Raw genomic sequence first — 19968 nt, forward strand, 5'->3', positions numbered from 1 at the left:
GGGAGCTACGCAATCTCGTGTCATTATGACCACACTCATCGAGTATCTGCACATAACCAACAATATTGTATGGGATAACTACTACATACATTTAAATAGGCGCAGTAGCCCTTCTCTTGCGGTTTATATTTCATAATTCATATATCTACATGAAACATTGGTGCAAGCACAAATTTATGGGCCGGCAAGATTTTGGTAAATGTAAATAACTACATATTTTAAGAAAAGGTTTTCAAAAGAATTCCTTTGTTTAAGTACATATGCTACATCAGAGATATTTAATATGGATAAAAAATTGATGATATGTACAACAATATTTTGAAATTAAAAACTTTCTTTACTTTATGTATTAAAAAAAAGCAGTTTTATCCCTCGTTCACACGAAGAATTTGATTTGCATTAAACCTAAGTTATTGCGAATTAAATCTGAACCGCGTTCACACGGATATTTTAATGCGCATTAGTTTACTTCGAATTAAAATTTACATCGCGATTTAATGCGAATTAAATTTACTTCGCATTAGCTCCGTGTGAACACAAAGCGAAGCTAATTCGCATTAAATGTACACACATGCATAATGGCAAATTTGGGTCACATGCATCATACCGTGGTCAGCTAGATATATTAATGTTAGATTTGTGCGAAAAACAAACACGACAACACTCCTTGTGTGTAGATCAGTTACATGTACATGTAAATTGTAAACATGTACACTATATATAGGCCTAGTATTTTGAACAATGAATTATGTATCTATCCAATATTCAAATATCTATAAAAATAATTTTCAATAATATAGTATATCCTTTGATTCATTCCCTACACTTTAGGCCTAATTCAGAGATGCATGCGAATTTAATGCGCATTAGTTTACTTCGCATTAAATATTACCGCCGTGTGAACGCTATTTGATTCGAATTAATTTAATGTGCATTATTTTACTTCGTATCAAATGTAATGCGAAGTAAAATTTAATGCGCATCCGTGTGAACGAGGCATTAGTAGAAAACAATATGGGAGAAAAAAGTAAAACCCCTACTGGACTCGAACCCGCGATCTAGAGTTCAGTAGCCAACGTAGCGTTTCTTCTCTCTCTCTCTCTGTAGTCAGCGTGCTTACATACTGAGCTACTCAGGTAGGCAATGATTTAAAAACAAATGAATAGACAAATATTGCTGATATTTATATTTTCATCTATGTTTTTAAAGAAAGTCAGCCATTATGACGATGTAGAGTACGTCCTAAAAGGTGCGCGAAAATTACAACGCAAAGGCTGGCAGAATTTAGAGAAATTTCGTTCAAATCCAGAAATGAACCAACTAAGTGAAAAGAATCGTTAATGTTATGAATTAACTATTTATTGGTAGCTCACACTCAATAATACAACTGGTCTTATATAAGATCTTAACTTAATTCGCAATATCAAAGTCAACAGCAAGCTATACCAAGTTTACACTTGTACGATTGATCGATATAAAAATATGTTTGTCCGATCAATTGATATACTTCGCCTCGATTGCATAAATTTTCTTTTCTGTGATGTTGCGCCTGAAAATTTCTGACATTGGCAGTTTTCGTGAAGTCGCTTGGTAAGAACGTTTATATTTCAATAAAAAGACTTCTAAACGGGATACGTTTTCTTTTATACTGCGAAAGTTATTTCCCCTGCCAGCTAAACATTTTTTTTTCTGTAATATATGAAAAATAATGTGACTGTAAAATAATTTTAGTCATTGATTTTATTGATGTGTCCATTCTGTGATTTTTTTCGCAGGATTATGATGTAATAAAATATGTAAATATTAGTCCTTTACTTATTAAGATCTGAATCAAGATATCTCTAGTATATCATCAATTCTTCATTATTAATTTCAATCCATATTTTGAAGTTTGGAGAACAAAAACACATTTAGATATGCATATATTACATGTGCAACCAGCGTATGTACATTTCAACACACACTTTTGATTTTGGTTTAAAAAAGAAAGAGAGAGAGACAGAAAAAGAGAGAGAGAGAGAGAGAGAGAGAGAGAGAGAGAGAGAGAGAGAGAGAGAATTGGAGTATGACATCTATATTTTTTCGGGAATATCAATACGGAATTGATTATAGGATACAAATAGAATCTAAGTTCCAATAGTTAGGTGAGGAGGGGGGTTAAAACTCCCGTAAGTTTATGTCATCCGACATAGTTTTTCACAAAATTATATTATTTTCCAAATACATCAAATTCAGAGGGGGGGGGGGGGGGGGGTGGGGGGGGGGGGGGTGGGCGGGGCGGAAGGGCTATTTGAAAACTATTTGTGAATTTTTTTGTTAGCCATTGAACTTTTGATCACACCCCTTAACAATCAACGTTGTAAATTCATTTGTCATTTCAAATTCGTTTTTAAAGAGTGTTTTTATTTGGAAGCTAATCTACATAACCATATGCAAACGATATAAAATTACAAAATGCATATATGATATCGACAACCTAATCCTCTGATTCACCTCTCTCCCCCGAAAATTTTCTAGATCTGCACCTGGACAATGTTAATTATATGTAAATGTATATTACATCCGTATCTTATGTAATATTTCCGATGAAATTTGGACTTTTTTTCATGTGCAATTCAATATTTCAAAATATGTTTTTTTTCTAAATTTAGATCAAGTTTTAAAGCATTTAGTAGCTCGACCTACATTTAGTTACGTAGCATTAAGGGGTGGAGGTAGGGACTAGCCTCGCACTCTTTCGGATATCGTTCTTTTCCTCATACTATTGAGAGTTGGCCATTTTAAGGTTGTATCTATTGGCTGGTTCCTGACTTTCTTAAAAAATAATGAATTGTAGTGGAAATATAATCAAACTAACCAAAGATTTGGAATAAAAGATCATCCCTTGTCCCTTTACCCCAAAAATTCAGGATTTAGAGCTTTGATTTCATATTTGAATTTTGCATAAGATTTTCAGACAATTGAGAAACCAACTTCTCCTTCGGATGCCCCCTGAAAAAAGCAACAAACAATAACAAAACAAAACAAAAAACAAAGAAAAAGATGATGCAGTGTAACGAGCCTGAATTTATTTACAGCATCACATGGTTTCATCGTACTTTTCTTTCCAGGTGTTTTGGTTTTTTTTGTTTTTTCTTTACAGATTACTTCTAAAATTCTCGGGATTCATATTGTATTACAATCTGGACAGAAATAAACATTAAATACGGCTTATACACGCCTCCCTTTCCCCCAGCCCTACAATCTTGACAAAAGTTTACTCAATGCCATGCTCCAGTTCAGGGGCAGATCCGTCAGAAAACAAGAGCAATGCCAACGTGGCATAATACGCCCGTAGATTTTGCTCAAGGAAAACATATTTTAGTGGCATTCATATTTTAGTGAAGTTAGCACTGTCCTCTGTGAGCTAATTCATTATTATGCTTGTAGAAATGGATATCAAGATATAAAGAGGGATAGCCTTAGAATGCACTACTTCATAAATATGATAACGATTCGGTTTGTACCCTGCCCACAAGGTTTTCCTAATAAGTGATACTAACACCTTGACCTTTGACCTCTGATCTTGAAAAACAATAGGCACCTTCCTCTCATTATGATAATCAAAGATACCAAGTTATAATATCCTGGAGCTTACGATTCGGTTTGTATCCTGCCCACAAGGTTTTCCTAACAAGTGATACTACGACCTTGACCTTTGACCTTGAAAAACAATCAGCACCTTCCTCTCATCATGATGATCAAATATACCTAGTTGTAAAGTCCTAGGGCTTATGGTTCAGTCTGTATCCTGCCCACAAGGTCCAGACAGACAGACGGACAGACAGACGGACGACGTCATACCATAATAAGTCCCGTCTTCGACGGGCGTATACAAATTGCTAAAACAGGTAAAAATAAAGCATTTGGGGGGTAACCCCCCCCCCCTTGAAGGTCAAAATTAATGGTAGAAGCTCCCCCCTTTCAAAACTTCCCTGATCCGCCCCTGCAGTTTGACATGTTATGACCATGTTCAGTTCTCGTGTAGTCCGTGTACGTGCGGCTTGATGGCGTGGTGTCCATAGCATACACCACTTGTCAAACATTATTGATTTTCTGTCTTCTAACTATAAAATGCCTTGCTATGCGAAATGTATAGTCCAAAGGTCTTGACATTCAAAATCATAGTCGACAGTACCATGAATTATCTTTTTCGTGGTCGTGAAAATGTAACATATATTAAAGCGTTGTTAAAAAAATAAATAGGTCAATAAAAGACGCCATTCTTTAATAGAACACTTTCGTAGTAAAAACACCTGTTCTGCAGAAACGCATGCGACTTTTCCAAACTTATATCAAAGTGTCGGCCCATCATAACAACGGGTGAATGAAATTGGGCACAAAGGACCGTGGGTTACCTAAAATGAAAGCTACTAAGAACGTGGAATTCGGATATCAAGAACAAAACAATATACAACTACAGAAAAGGAATAATTCGAATTATAAGTGATATCTAGATATAATATGATTATTCTAATGTATTTATGTTACTATCAATATTTATTACAAACGAATACCAAGGGGGTATAATTAATGTATTGAATTAAACTGTGCATATAACATATTTAAAAGAGAAACATGCATCGCTTTATGGTATACACAAGGCTTGAAATACTTTTAATTCTAATGTTAGAATTTATGAATCAGTGTAAATCAATTTTGTAAAATACCAGTGCTTGGTAATCGGTTACCAGGTTTTGGCTCATAAAGCAATGCATGTTTCTCTTTTAAATATGTTATATGCACAGTTTAATTCAATGCATTAATTATACCGGGTCAAGCCGAGTATTCTGACGGTCCAATAGTCCGACGGTCCTATAGTCCGACAAGTTGACCGTAACCAAAAGTTGTATTTAATAGAGCTAAAATTTATTCATGTCAGGCATTATTTTATGGAAATTATCAGAAACCGCCAAAATCGACACGGTCGGATTATACATCAGACAATCAATTTCTGACCAAAATCATTAAAGTGTGAAGTAAATCAGAGAACCCGGTATTTATGGAAATCAAAACTGCTAACTGATGAAGTACAAGCAAAATATGTAGTAAATGACCCTTACCATTGCAGATAAATTCAACATTTTTTACACGGACGGACAAACATCATCAAGCTTTAAACCGGATTGCTTTGAAACCTGGCCAAAACACAACTTTAAAAAAGGTAATTATTGCCTTTCAATGTTATGTTTAATAAAAGTATTTCCTCACATCATTTTGATATCAAACTGACTAGGTCGTTGAGTATGAATATGAATTTAGTAGTCTATGAAATTATTAACAAGATAATGAGGCAAATGATATTTTGGTCGATGATGAAAGACTGCTACACGTGTTGCTAGTTTTAATCTGTATAATCAATCAAAAGAAAATGAATGTTACAACGAACTTTCGCGTACAGAAAGTAAAACTTAAAAAAAAAATAACTTGTTCACATCAAAGGTCTGATTTGGCAAAAATTCCATTCATTCATACATTCATAATACTTGCAATAACCATGTTTGTTGGCAGAAAGGGAAAGAAAAGAAAAGAAAAGCCTAAAAAGCAAAGAGCAAACAAAGGAAAAATAGAGCTCCAGTGTCGTTATCCAGGTGAGTCAAGACCTTATAAGAAGTGTCTTAATTGTAGAAGAAGTTGTACCGATAAGGCGTGAAATATGCCCCAATTAAAAAAGATATTACAAATCAAGTATATTATGCTGGTAAATATCCCCTCTAAACAAAATTGGAATAAAACTCAAAATATCACTAAGTAACCGATTGGGGTTGTAAATTACAGTGTCATGCCATTAAATGGCGTCCGTAACGAAGAAAATGTTTACTCTAGTTTATATCAAAGTTATTTTTAGGAAATTCATTCGAGAAACAACATGTTTATTCCATTCCTAGTAAATTTATAATGTTTGTAGCGTAAATATTAAGATGATGGCAGCTAATACTGTAAATATTTGTATGTTTGTAAGACTTTTACTCACCCCCTTTTTCGGTTTTCCGCTGTAGGACATCATTCCCCCACTATTACCAGACCCAACTTATCAGAATCCCTGTTACTCAAACACATACTTGTGGTGTAAGTTGATGTTTGAAAGATAGGAGGAATGCTGTTTTAAAACAATTTTCCATTTCTCTGATTTCTTAGTAAAAATGAAAATTATAACCAAATTTCGCCTTATTTTGCAATTTTTTGCAATATAATTTACAAATATCAGTGACTAGCAAATTAATCAAAAATATCACATTATACCAATATTGCTGTTTTGAGGTCAATACAGTGATTAAGTCGCCTGAGTAGTACAATATTCACCGAGCCCAAAGGACGAGATGAATACTGTACTTCGAAGATAACTAAATCATCGTATTGACTGAAAAAAAACCCAGCAACATTCATTTTATTATATGATTTAATGATTAAATTATACAAACTCATCTATACTGGCCTGTCGGACTACCGGATCGTCGGAATACCGGCCCGTCGGACTATCGAACCGTAGGAATACCGGCCCTTCGGACTATCGAACCGTAGGAATACCGGCCCTTCGGACTATCGAATCGTAGGAATACCGGCCCTTTGGACTATCGGACCGTCGGAATACTGGGTGGTCACCTCATAGGTTGTTACATGTATGAAGGGTGTATATGTAATATTAGGTATTTCGTCAATTCTGCATTCAATATGACCCTTTCTAGTTTTTGACAAGTGATCCCACCCCCACCCCACCCCAAAAAACCTAGTAAAATATGAATTATTTTCAGCATAAACGTGACATAGTGTCACATTAAATCTTAAAATATCGTACTAGATAATAGCCATCAACATATATATTGTCCGTAACACAGACACAGGAGGATATTGGGTGATTTGGGGGTGGGGTGGTGGTGGTGGTGGTGGTGGTGGGGTTATTTGGACCAATGCCTGTGACGGACTGGATCAGTGAATATCTAGAAGGTCAGTGGAAATCGTTTGTGCAACACGTAAACTTAACTTTCTTGGGACCCCTTAAAGCGAAAAAGGAGGTTGAAAGGTGTGCATGTGAAAGGTGAAGATAACGAACCGTGATCAATCTCATGACTCCTATAAGCAATACAAAATAGATAGTTGGGCAAACACGGAACCCTGGACACACCGGAGGTGGGATGAGGTGCTTAAGGGGAGTGAGCATCCCCCGTCAACAGGTCACATCCGCCTTGAGTCCTATGTGTGATGATATGGATTGGACAAACAGGGCGTGACATATATATTTCACGCGAATTGTAAAAGAGGAGGATCGAAAACTTTGAAAAATTTGAAGCTTGTGTAAAGTCCAGAACCAATCACATACATGTATACAATAGATACAAAATCCATAGTAGATATCACATAAATAGAGAAACCCTTGACCAGTTTGTGACCGATCTCAAGTTGTTAGAGAAAGGGTGCAACTACTGGAGTTTTACGAAGAGGCTTATTTATATAATCAACGACTGACTTTTACAAGTTAAAGGGATCAACTCCAACTACAAAAATTGGACCGAAATAAGTATAGAGACTGCTTCAGTAAAAACACCAAACCGATTATTATGTTTCATAACAGAGCATTGTAAACACTTTAACAATTCTTTTACACCGCCGCGATGTTCTCGAGGTTAGAGCGCTCGCCCCGCATGCGGAAGGCGGGGTTCGAATCCCAGGTCTAAGTCGTTAAAACAGATAGTTCCAACGCATCAGGTGTGAATGTCACGGGTCCTCCGATATGACCTTAAAAACGGATGTCCCGTGTTACAGTAGGTGTGACACGCTAAAGAACCCTCAATGGCCGTAAACGCCGAGCAGAGGCCTAAATTTGGAGCCCTTCACCGGTCTTGGTGACGTCTCCTTATAAGTGAAAATTCTTGAGAGACGTTAAACAAAATACAATCTTATTATGTTTAAACTTTCGCAATGCACTACTCGTTTTGACTTTTAATTAAATTAATAATAATCGATTTGCAAATGTAATTATGTCACTGCAAATGACAAGCTGAGTAGTGTATAAAGGGACCCAGATAATTGCCATTAAAAAAAAGTGGTTTTAAGCTTTACTGTATGTCATGAGTGTACCACGCTCAATGTGAGCAGACGAACTCAAGTTATCCTGAAATTTCTAAATAATGTGCCATCAGCCATGAAAAAGTGCTCTATATATTACATCTTGGGTTTCTGGAACAAAGCAACCCCCACCCACACATACATACTTTTGGACGATAGCTCTGTACTAGATCAAACGTTAGGATGGTAGGCTTGTCGAGATATATTTTGTCATAGCATCCCCCAATTGTAAAAACAATGCTACTTCCTTGTACCCCCCTCTCTCACTCTCTAGGTCTACATATGTATATTGTATACATGTATATCAATATACATTGTATACTGTAGAATCAACGATATCTGTATAACTCAGATTTACTTGATTTATTGTTTCCCCATTTTCCAACAAATTCATGACACAAGTTTGAATTACACATACACTTGAAAGGTGAAAATAACGAAGAATGATCAATCTCATACCTCCAACAAGGAATACAATATACATGTACTGTACATTACCGTTATTTTAAGAAATAAGGTATTTAAAATATTTATCGGGATATAAATACGGGTTGGTCACGTGATCAAATTCCATAAAGCCCTTCGTTGAACATCAACTTCAACATCAGTTGAACTGAAAATTTGATCATGTACCAACCCGTATTTATATCCTGATAAATACTTTAAAATGATACCTTATTACTTATATTTACATTGTTGGTCGGTAGCATTGCTGAATTGTGTTAACAACACGTTTCCATACATTTCAAGTTGTTGACGTCCATAACGAAGCGTCATAGATGTTCAGCCGGAGTAGCCGGAACACGTTGTATGATCGGAACGTATTCGAATGCCTATGCGTAGTAATACAAGGCGTGGCCATACGAAGGCCTATATAACGTGTTGATATCATGAGTAAGGCCATTCTAAGCAAGTCTCACGAAGTGCACGTAGCATACTTTTTTATTATATTTAATTATGGATAAGGTCCGATATTCACCCTTAGACGTTACTTAACACTTGCTTTCGGACACAGTTTTCCATAGTTTTTTTAAAAATAGTTTATCCATGGTTTTACCTGGGCGGTTTTTAACGTCAAATATGGGGGGGGGGGGTTCTTGACATTTTGTTATTTGATTCAGTACTTGCATAAAACTAGTTCAAGTCAGTTACCATGTATGTAGTATATTTTTTGTAAAGTTATTAAACGCCGGCTGCCCGACAAGCTTGCCTGGCTTACACCAAAGTTGTGTTTGGTTGTCTTGTACGTAAAAGGATTGCATTCACAGACGTGTATATTATACTGATCATGTTCGTTATCTCACCGTTCATTATACAGACTAGACGCGACGAAGGCTTCAACTTCCATGTTGGATATATTACAAAAAATTATATATAACACATTTTAAAATAAACAAGAGGTCCATGGGCCACATCCCCCACCTGAATCACTTTCACTCATATTTAAAGATTTTTCTATATATTCGCATGCAAAACTTTGATCCCTATTGTGATCCCAACTCACTCCCGGTGGTCATGGTTTTTTTTTCAAAATTGAATCTGGACTAGGTCAGGAAGCTTTCAGGTGAATGTAAACTTTTAATGATTTTCCCTATATATTTCAATGTAAAAATTGATCCCCTATTGTCGCCTCATCTTAGCCCCGGGGTCATGATTTTAACACGTGAATCTGCATTATGTCAAAAAGTTTTCATGTAAAGCGTTTCTGGCTCAGTGGTTCTTGAGAAGAAGATTTTTAAAAAATTAATATATATTTGTATGTAAATCTTTGATCCCCTATTGTGACTCCATCCACCACCCCCCTCCCCGAGGGGGGGGGGGGGGGTCATGATCTGTACAAACCTGAATCTGCACTATGTCAGGAAGACTTAATGTAAATCTCAGCTTTTCTGGCCTAGTGGTTTGTTGTAACCAGATAACGAGGTACAGGGGTGTTTGTTTTGTTTTTCTCAATTATCGGTCATTATACTATACCATTGCTTGGTTTATTGTTGTTTTGACAACTCTATCTATATGTGAGGGGATGCGGAAAATTAAAACTCTTAATTTGTAATTGCTCTATAAGCAGCTGTTGTAATTATAACCACACAAGTGGTGATACCGTAGATTGAAATCACTACGCCATTAACAAACTGTCAGCAAAGTTCCTATTTTACAACCTCTGTACCTGTATTTTAGCACAAGGATACACAGTTCTATTGCTCTGGCAGTGTTTTGAGAATACAGAAAGAGAAGAAGAAAAGAAAAAAAGAGAAGCAGAAAGAGTTATAGAGTTGTTGGCAAACTCTGTACTTGTAATAAAAATTGGAAAATTAACTTGGATTTGACTTCTAGTGACAAAAAGGGTTACATCTTGAGAAGAAGATTTTTAAAGATGTTCCCCATATATTTTTATGTAAAACTTTGATCCCCTATTGTGGCCCCATAATACCCACAGGGGCCATGAGTTTTACAAACCTGATTCTGCATTATGTCAGGAACCTTTCATGTAAATCTCAGATTTTCTGACTCAGTGGTTCTTGAGAAGAATATTTTTAAATGACCCCACCTTGTTTTTACATTTTTGTGATTATCTCCCCTTTGAAAGAGACAAGACCCTTCATTTGAACAAACTTGCAAGCCCTTTGCTTTGTGGCAAACTTGGTTGAAATTGGCCCCGCGGTTCTTAAGAAGTCGAAAATGTGAAAAAGTTTACGACGCCAACGAAGCTCACTTGAGCCTTTGGCTCAGGTGAGCTAAAACCAACAACATTAAACATAGTAGATAATTTGTTAACAATTGTAATTTTTCCAGCGCTAATTTGCGGTACTAACTACTTTGTTTTCGCTCCTAGAATGGAAGCTATCAATCAATGGTGTGCGGTAGAATGCCTCAATTCGTCGGATTAACAATATGTAAAAGGGGTAGAGTTTTCAGTAGAATTCTCAGGTTGTTCGTAAAGTTTTGCAATTTAAATTTGATGTCTACGTTTATATTTTAAGCCCTCTCTGCATTTTCTTAATTCTTGCGGCAAATTGAATATGTTGTAAGTTACTTTCTGGAAAAGTTTTGATGGTATATTGCTCTGTGTCGCGACTTTTATGCAATTCCATTCCTCGGAATCCAATTTTTCCGTTATAATAAACCACTGCATTTGAAGGCTCTCATCTCTATCAAAAGAAAAGAACCAGTATATCACAATTTCTCTTCATCTTCCCGCATAACATATCGCTTCGTTTTTATTTACTCTTTGTTCTTAGAATCTTCAGAGGATGTCTCAGAGAAAACATGCAAAATCACTAAATTCGTCCAGATGGGTACATAGAATTTTCCATTTTGTTATATATATATATATATATTTTTTTTTTTTTTTTGATTTAGGGTGTAACATGATATGAAAAATGTACTTTAAAATACGGAAGTTCCGAGTTCCCCAAGAGTTATTTCCCTTTGTCGAACTCTTCCGTAAATTATGACGTAAAATATGATGACAGTGGGTACGTTTGCTAATTACTATCGTTGCATTATTTCTTAAAAGATGATATCCAGAGTTTCTGAGACCATCCTATCTCAGGGAAAAGGCAACTTTAGTGAGTTTACGAGTATTGGATAACAAAATGGCTCAAACAAATATTGTTAATTGCCATCTTCCTTTGATAAAAGCGTCACTCATGTAGAAGAGGAAACGAATAATGATTCAATAGCCAATTTGATGATCTTATTCAAACAGATTATGCTTGATATGGCCAGAATATGCATACCAGTGATTGATATAAACAAAAGTTACGTTTTTATTACATTAATCGTACGTAATCGTTATGTACAATGCCAGTCTACGATATAATGTATACATTGTGTACCCACCATACGTCATAAAATGCGAAAGAGTTCGACAAAGGGAAATAACTTTTTGGTAACTCGGAACTTGCGTATTTCCTCACATGTTTCTATTTTTAGAAACAACTGGTTTTGATTTTTACTAGTAATTGGCATTCATGCATAGCAGTAATTATGGAAGTTTAAGGCCTTATAAAATAATTACAATATTCAAGAATTTTTTTTTGCTATATCATCAAAATATATGTTAAATTTAAAGAATATTGATGTTTTGCTCTAATTGCATGTATTTATTAAGGACAAAGCCATATGTAAGCAAAACTTTGGAATCACAGATAAAATATGCAAGTCTGGTGCGGCAGTGCAGTTTAAATGGAAATCAAAATTTCATGTAATGATATTAATTATAAAGATTAATTCGGGTTTTAAAAAATCCACTGATGGCATTTTATATCTAATATATTAAATGAGTAGCTGAAATAATGACCACGTTGAGTTTAACCAATGTTTTGTTTATTTCATAGTTTTATCTAAATGTAATTTATATGGTTTGATTTTATGGGTAATAAATCAATTTCAATGTAAACGAATATTATAAAGTCAACGAAAAATGAAAATCATAAAAATGAACAGTATATACCATAAATGAATTGTTTTTAATAAACTATGAGAATGTTTGGAAGAGTTATCTCCCGTAATGGAACTCTCCATTCAAAGTGCGGGACAGAAAATTGCGAGCAGACGTGCATCATAGTTACTGTAGATGTAAATCAATGTAGTCGTCCGTGTTGCATTTGGTATGTGTGATTTCAGCAGGTGTTCGAACACTGCGTGTAGTGATGACCAAATATTTCAATTATAGAGGGCAAAGCCCTCTCACGGCCTCTCCCTATAGGTAACACGTATATACATGTTTAAAAGGAAAATATAGAAAACTAATGAAAAATTAAATCATATCTATGGAACTTGAAAATTTTGGTCCCAATGGCGTCGATTCGAATATTAGCGAGTGGACATGTATTTCTCCATTTTGAATCTCGTATACCATGTTCACGTCGTTCTGAGATGTTACATAAAATCCGTAAAATCATGTAAATCTTATTTTCTTAATCATATATAATCACTATATTTGATTAATGCGAATTTGTACAACGTTTCGTATATTTGCTAAACACCGACACGAAATATGACGTCACAATCCACTGTTTACATCAGTTGCATAGCATTTCCCGCGTTCAATGAATAGGCGGATCGAAAATGTCTAGTACGTTAGAATACTTTGATTGAGTTCTGTCCTCACACGTTAGGTGCTAATATTTCGGGGGGGGAGGGGGGGGCAACCCCTACACTTTGTAAAGATTACTGGTTGAGAAGGAGACAGACAATAGTAGTTTGATCAGGCAGGCCATAATTGAAAACATAACCAAAGAAAATGAATTATATCTATATACGGTTTCTACTTGTATACAAGTGTTTATAAACAGTATATACATCCCCCTTCCATCACCATTATAATACTTTATCATGTCACCAGGTACCTTCCAGTTCAAAATATTACACCCTTGTTTATTTTAAACCTAAAATGACATTGAAAATTAATTGATAAAAATTGATAAAGATAATGATTGTATATCATAAACTTATTTAATATGGGTGTTGTATAAATGTATCAATTTTGTAAAAATGTCTTATCAGCTACGACATTATAAAAAATGTCAGGACATTACACCCAGGGCTTGAAGCTAACTTTTTATGTAACTGATGCGCTCATCCTTTTTATCAATTAGGATATAGAGTGTTAAGGACGTCCCATTCAAAATTACCCAACTTCATCTTTAAGAATACAGTTTGGAAACTTGTTTACTATCGCTGGATATTTTAATGGAAAAATCTTATTGTCCAGTATCTAAATCATTACACAATAGCCTTGTCATACTTGAATACAAAGAAATTAATTAAAATGTTATTTGTTTTGTTCGCTAGTTTTCTGTTTGTTGTTGGGTTTTGTGTGTGTGTGTGTGTGTGTTGCGGGGGGGGGGGGGGGGGTAAATGCTAGTAAGTAAAGTGTGCTATTTGTTTAATGTTGCCTAAGGTGCAATTTATATTTGATTCCACGCAACTAGCCCCCATTCCGTTCTTTTCCCATGTTTCATTTAATTATGAAACAGTTTTGAATGCGATTTGAATTATACTTAGCCTAATCATCATATATTTATTATAATGTGAGGTGTAAATCCTGAAGATGCATCTTAGATTTTAAAGTTGTGGGTCTTTTTACAATATATATTAGATTAATTCAACGTTTGACATATGAATCGTATATAAACATTAAGAAATATATTTAATCATGCGAGTACAAACCATGATTCGCAAGTAACACAATTTAACGTTATTTTCAGAATCCGTACAGTAAGTTAATTTGTGAGTAGCACTCAACGCCATGTATATCATGTTCCAGTCATTTGTAGAATGTACTTTATTCACTTTCAAATAACTAATGAGGAAATACATACCTCTAATGTGCTTTATTTGAATTTGTTTACTTTGAAATAACTAATGAGTAAACGAGTACCTATATCAATAAGAGCCTCTATCCGTCCCTCCACAATCAGTCTCATCACCGTTATAGGGGTGTCCACAGGCTGTTCTATGTCAGTATCCTCACTGAGATACTCTAATGTATACATACATAGGGAATAATCTGAAGCGACCTGCATGTAGAAGTCTTTGTCTATGTCACTCAGCAGACAATTTTCTCCGTAAGATTTCATTATCTTTGTATTTTGCGAAATATGGAAACGTTCACTGTCACTGTAACGTGTCACCAGTCCTTTCTCCTTCAACTCACTCAGTGTCCTCCTGACATCAATGCCACCCATAGTGACGTCATCATCCAAAACGACATCAAAGCGATAATCAACACACAATAACAAGGTGTAGAGAACGACACGCTGGTCCTTTGTTAAATCAGGAAACGGATCTGTGTGTGTAACAAAGTAAATGTTAATAAATAATAGTATCTATTATAACCCAGTAAATGTTAATAAATAATAGTATCTTTTATAACCCAGTAAAGGTTCATAAATAATAGTATTCATTATAACAAAGTAAATGTTAATAAATAATAGTATCCATTATAACACAGTCAATGTTAATAAATAATAGTATTCATTATAACACAGTAAATGTTAATAAATAATAGTATCTATTATAACCCAGTAAAGGTTCATAAATAATAGTATAACAAAGTAAATGTTAATAAATAATAGTATCTATTATAACCCAGTAAAGGTTCATAAATAATAGTATAACAAAGTAAATGTTAATAAATAATAGTATTCATTATATCAAAGTAAATGTTAATAAATAATAGAACCCACTGTAACAAAATGTTAATAATAATATTATTCATTATAACAAAGTAAATGTTAATAAATAATAGTAATCATTATATTCATAGTAAAATCTGATAGATAATAGTATTCATTATAACAAAGTAAAATTTAATAAATTATAGTACTTATTATAACAAAGTAAATGTTAATAAATACATGTAATAGTATTCATTATAACAAAGTAAATGTTAACAAATAGTAGTATTCATTGTAACACAGTAAACGTTAATGAATAATAGTATTCATTGTAACACATTAAATATTAACAAATAATAGTATTCATTATATCACAGTAAATTTTAATGAATAATAGTATTCAATATATCAAACTAAATGTTGTGATATTATGTATTATAACACAGTAAATGTTAATGAATAATAGTATTCATAATAAAACAGTAACACAGTGTAAAGAACGACACCCGGTTCTTTGTTAAATGACATAATGGATTGGTTAATAATATATCAAAGTATATAATAACTATTTCATTCCTTCAATGAATTGACATTAATGGTTATGTGTCCAGTAATGATGCCATTGTGAAACATGCTAAAGGCTGGGCTTTGTAGCTTTATTCCATTACTGGTCACGATAACTTGATGATTAATTATGGACATTCCCTCCTGTGGTCTAGAATCTGTGGACGTTTCAATATTTAAAACTGAACTGCTTGGCTGAGAAACTCGTCACATCTATCCCTGTTTTGTTCAGGTACTTGTATATACTATTAAGCAGCTCCTGGGGGGTTGCTAATTAATACTAAAATTGGAAATATGTGAATTATTTTTTTCCGGATTTACCAAAGTCGCCCGTTTTCATTATTTCATATAATTTGTAAGAGTTGTGGAACTTTGTTTACGTGGCGTCATCGTATTCATGAACGGGAATGTTTGCAGATCTGACGCTGCTATTTTTTTCCCTTAGGGAATGTGTTACCTCATAATGAAATAAGTTGTTTTTTTTACCGTTTCCCATCTGTTTAGCATCTGTAAGTCGTTGAAGTACGTCGGAAGATATTGGTTCTGTTTTTCTCTTTTTATTGCCAACTCCCTGGGATTTTATATTTCAGAAATGGTTTTATAGCGGTTTTCTATATCAAAAAAGATGTTTTGCACATTCTAACGTCATGCTAGTTCAAAAGGTTAGAGGGGGAAAAATCTTACATTAAGGTCCTTTGTCAATGTGAAACAACGAACGACGACGGCTGCCACGTAAATGTTGGTGAGCAGCCGTCACGGGCACTGGAAGTTAATGTAAATATATAGTATGTGTACATGTATAAAAAAGGAAGGGTAGGACACTCTCTTTGAGGCAAATTCGGGTTTGGGTTATTGTGGGCGTTTCTCAGTGCGATTAAACCGTAAGTAAGACAGTCTAGCGAAATTCTTAGGCACTTGGAGGTGTAAAAACATCTTTTTCTTCGGTGTAAAAACATCTTTTTCTTCGAATGAACGGCATTGGAACGGAAAGAAACCGTACATATATTGAAAGTAAGGTATATGTGAACGTTTCATCGCGTCAGGCCGTTTGAGAAACGCCCACAATAACCCAAACCCGAATTTGCCTCAAAAAGAGTGTTCTACCCTTCCTTTTTTATACATGTACATACTATATATTTACATTAACTTCCAGTGCCCGTGACGGCTGCTCACCAACATTTTACTGGTGAGACATAGTTTGTTTAAACATGTAAGATGATAAAAATATAACATTCGTAAAAAAATAAAATTTAAAGTTACCACTAAGAGTTGCAGATTAGAATTTTTCTTTCACATTTGTTAAATTTGAGCTGGTAAAGAATAGGTTGTTTATGTCTGCTCGCGCTCACTACTTTCACTTGCTCTCTAAAATTAACCGAGTGAAGTAGTACACTGCATTGAGAAGTAATAACAGTTCAATAATTTTATTGACAATGTATCTTTTTTGTTTTAAAATGACAAAGTCGTTTGATTTTAAGATTTATCGGCTTACCCACCCCCACCCCCTTTTCTCTCTCTCTTGTGTGGTATGCAGTACTGAGTAGTAACTAAGTTTGAATCTATGAATTAAGTCACCCCTCACACAATTAAGAATTTTGAAGTTTGGGTTGAAGTAAGTTTTAAGAGTTTTGTTTTTGAAGTGTCTATCAGCATGACTGTCGTGCCAATAATTATAATTAGAGCTCCTATCCGGCCGCACGATATTCTTTTCCCAATTATAAATTTCTTCTACTTGCCCGTGAAACAGAGTTAGAGATATATTTAATTTGTATGATTTTAAATCTTATAAGCTTCTGACAATTTAAAAAAAAATCAAACGAGATATCTACACAATTATTAAATTTATCTCTAACTTTGACAAATGACCAGTTCAAAGTTCACTTCTCTATGTAATAACATATGTAGACCTATATATTAAAGCTAGACACTTTATTGCAAATAATAAGGATACTAATTATAAACCAGGCAATTTAGGTGGTGGGTCACCACCCAATACCCAACTGTTAGTCAATCCATTTTCAGCAGTCTGATTTAAACCACCGCCTTCTCTTTACGAGTGTAAAGAGAAAGGGGTGTATAATATGATATTACAGCCAGATAGCAACATTTGAATTTGGCCCACACATTCTTTTGTTTTGAGAATGTAGTTTTTCCATAAATTTTACATGTGAAGTTTTATGGTATGAATGCTCGCGAAAATTTAAGCATGAAACGATTAGAGTTGTAGATCTGTTGACATTGACTGCAAATGCAGTCAGAGTCGTTCGTTTCTACTAAAAATGTTTTGTTAAGAAATGTTTTAAATCTATTTTTTACATGTATTGATCGGGGTTCACCGGGTTTTGTCGTCTTGGAACACGCAATACAAGCGCATACTTTATCTTTTAGCCTACAAATGAGTAATAATTTAGATATCATCTAGGTATTACATCATTCATCTATCAACAACCAACACTCACTCTTATAGCAGGGTATATGCGAATATTTCATTACCATATATCATGAAACAACCTCTCCTAAATGAGTTCGCCAACATTGTAATATAAACGACAGATCGATTAATTGATAGGAAACATGCATGTCATACAAATACATATACTGCAGCATGTACATTTTGAAAAATATATTGTTATGAATTGATTTTTAAGTGTATATATTTAAAATTAGTAAAATTGGAATCGGAAATATTCCAGTTCCATGTATACACACTATCTTCTTCAATACAAACTACGTAGAGTCTTATAAAATTCAATATGCTTTACATATGGATATCATTTATTCATTTATCTTGTATAGATAAACACCATCAACGTTGGAAATTGTATTACAGATGAACGTGGGAAACGGTTTACGTTCAATTTGATAGTCTGCACATTTATCAACCATGTAGACATTTTGCTCATTACTGTCTTTCAACATGATTAAAGTGCATACAAACATTATTATGATTGGTGCACGTGTTCTATCTTTAAAATGGTTTTAAAGGCATAAACAACAGCCAATTTCGCCGATTTCAATAAATCTTGTCCATCGCAGATGACGAAAATGACGTCACAGAACATATTACGTCACTAATTTCCACATGTATCAGTGCATAATTATAATGATAAAACCTAGTGAAACCACATTTTAGGTTTACCCTAATTTTGAGGCGAAGATTAGAGCTTAATGTACTTCGCTCTTTGTTCAAGTCCGAATATCAACAAATTTTACAAACATACATGTCAAAATGCCAGGTTTTGGTATATCTCAATGTATCAAAGGTCAAACTATAAAGGTTCACAAAGAACAAGTTAAACTTAATTTCACAAATAATTTTGGTAGAATCCTACTCATGCACACCTACATATGTCTCCACTTTGACAGATCCGTCTACTTGCATTTCAAATTGACAAATGAAACAAGAGGCCCACATGCCTTATCGGTCACCTGAAGACTAGTGAAATCTAGAAAAAAATCCTGTTCTGAATAGCTAAGCTAAATTCTAATGTTCAGGATGAGTATAAAGCAAGATGTGTTTTTAAAACTTCACTGCCCTCAAAAGTGCATACACTGATGAAAGGCTTTAGATAATAAGTGTATTAACATTAAACTATCAAAATATAAGACTAATTTGAAATCCACCATTTTATGTACATCCTGTTCTACTATTCCTAAGTATGCATTTAAATTTCATACAGTATCAGCAAATTTACACATAAATACTATATACTAGGTTTGGACCCACCCTGGGGTTAAAACCCTCACTCTGGGGAAAATAAAATTTACAATTTTGGTAAAACACTACCTGCTCTATCCATTTAGTTTCAATTTAGTATCAAAAGTACTAAAGAAAATGGTATTTAAGTGTTTTATAGATAAACACTATATCAGAAGTTTGGCCCCGTCCTGGGGTCAGAACCCCTACACCGGGGATCATGAAGTTTACAATTTTGGTAGAGGTCTCCCCACTTTATATCACTATGCATTTAGTTTTTATTATTTATATGTGTGGTTCTTGCGAAGATTTTTCAAAATTGCACTGCCCCTAAGACCCCATGGGTGCAGGAATTCTGAAATTTACAATTTATGTTCCCTTTGTTCCAAATATGTTTCATATCAAATTTGAAAAGACTTGGAATGATAGTGATCAAGAGGAAGTTAAAAATGTCTATTGTTAACACATTTAATAACT

The 19968-nt window shown here is 34.3% G+C and overlaps 1 protein-coding gene across 3 annotated transcripts in view; it reads right to left on the reverse strand.

The window, feature by feature from the left end:
- Positions 1-19968, reverse strand: part of LOC125676189 (uncharacterized) — a 92819-nt gene that overhangs the window by 63761 nt on the left and 9090 nt on the right. For all 3 annotated transcript variants that reach the window (XM_056159122.1, XM_056159121.1, XM_056159120.1), the window contains exon 4: positions 14492-14899. In XM_056159122.1, the coding sequence (XP_056015097.1) occupies positions 14492-14899 (408 nt within the window). The remainder of the gene's footprint in view (positions 1-14491; positions 14900-19968) is intronic.

This window comes from Ostrea edulis, chromosome 3 (genome assembly GCF_947568905.1).
Source record: "Ostrea edulis chromosome 3, xbOstEdul1.1, whole genome shotgun sequence".
NCBI lineage: Eukaryota > Metazoa > Mollusca > Bivalvia > Ostreida > Ostreidae > Ostrea > Ostrea edulis.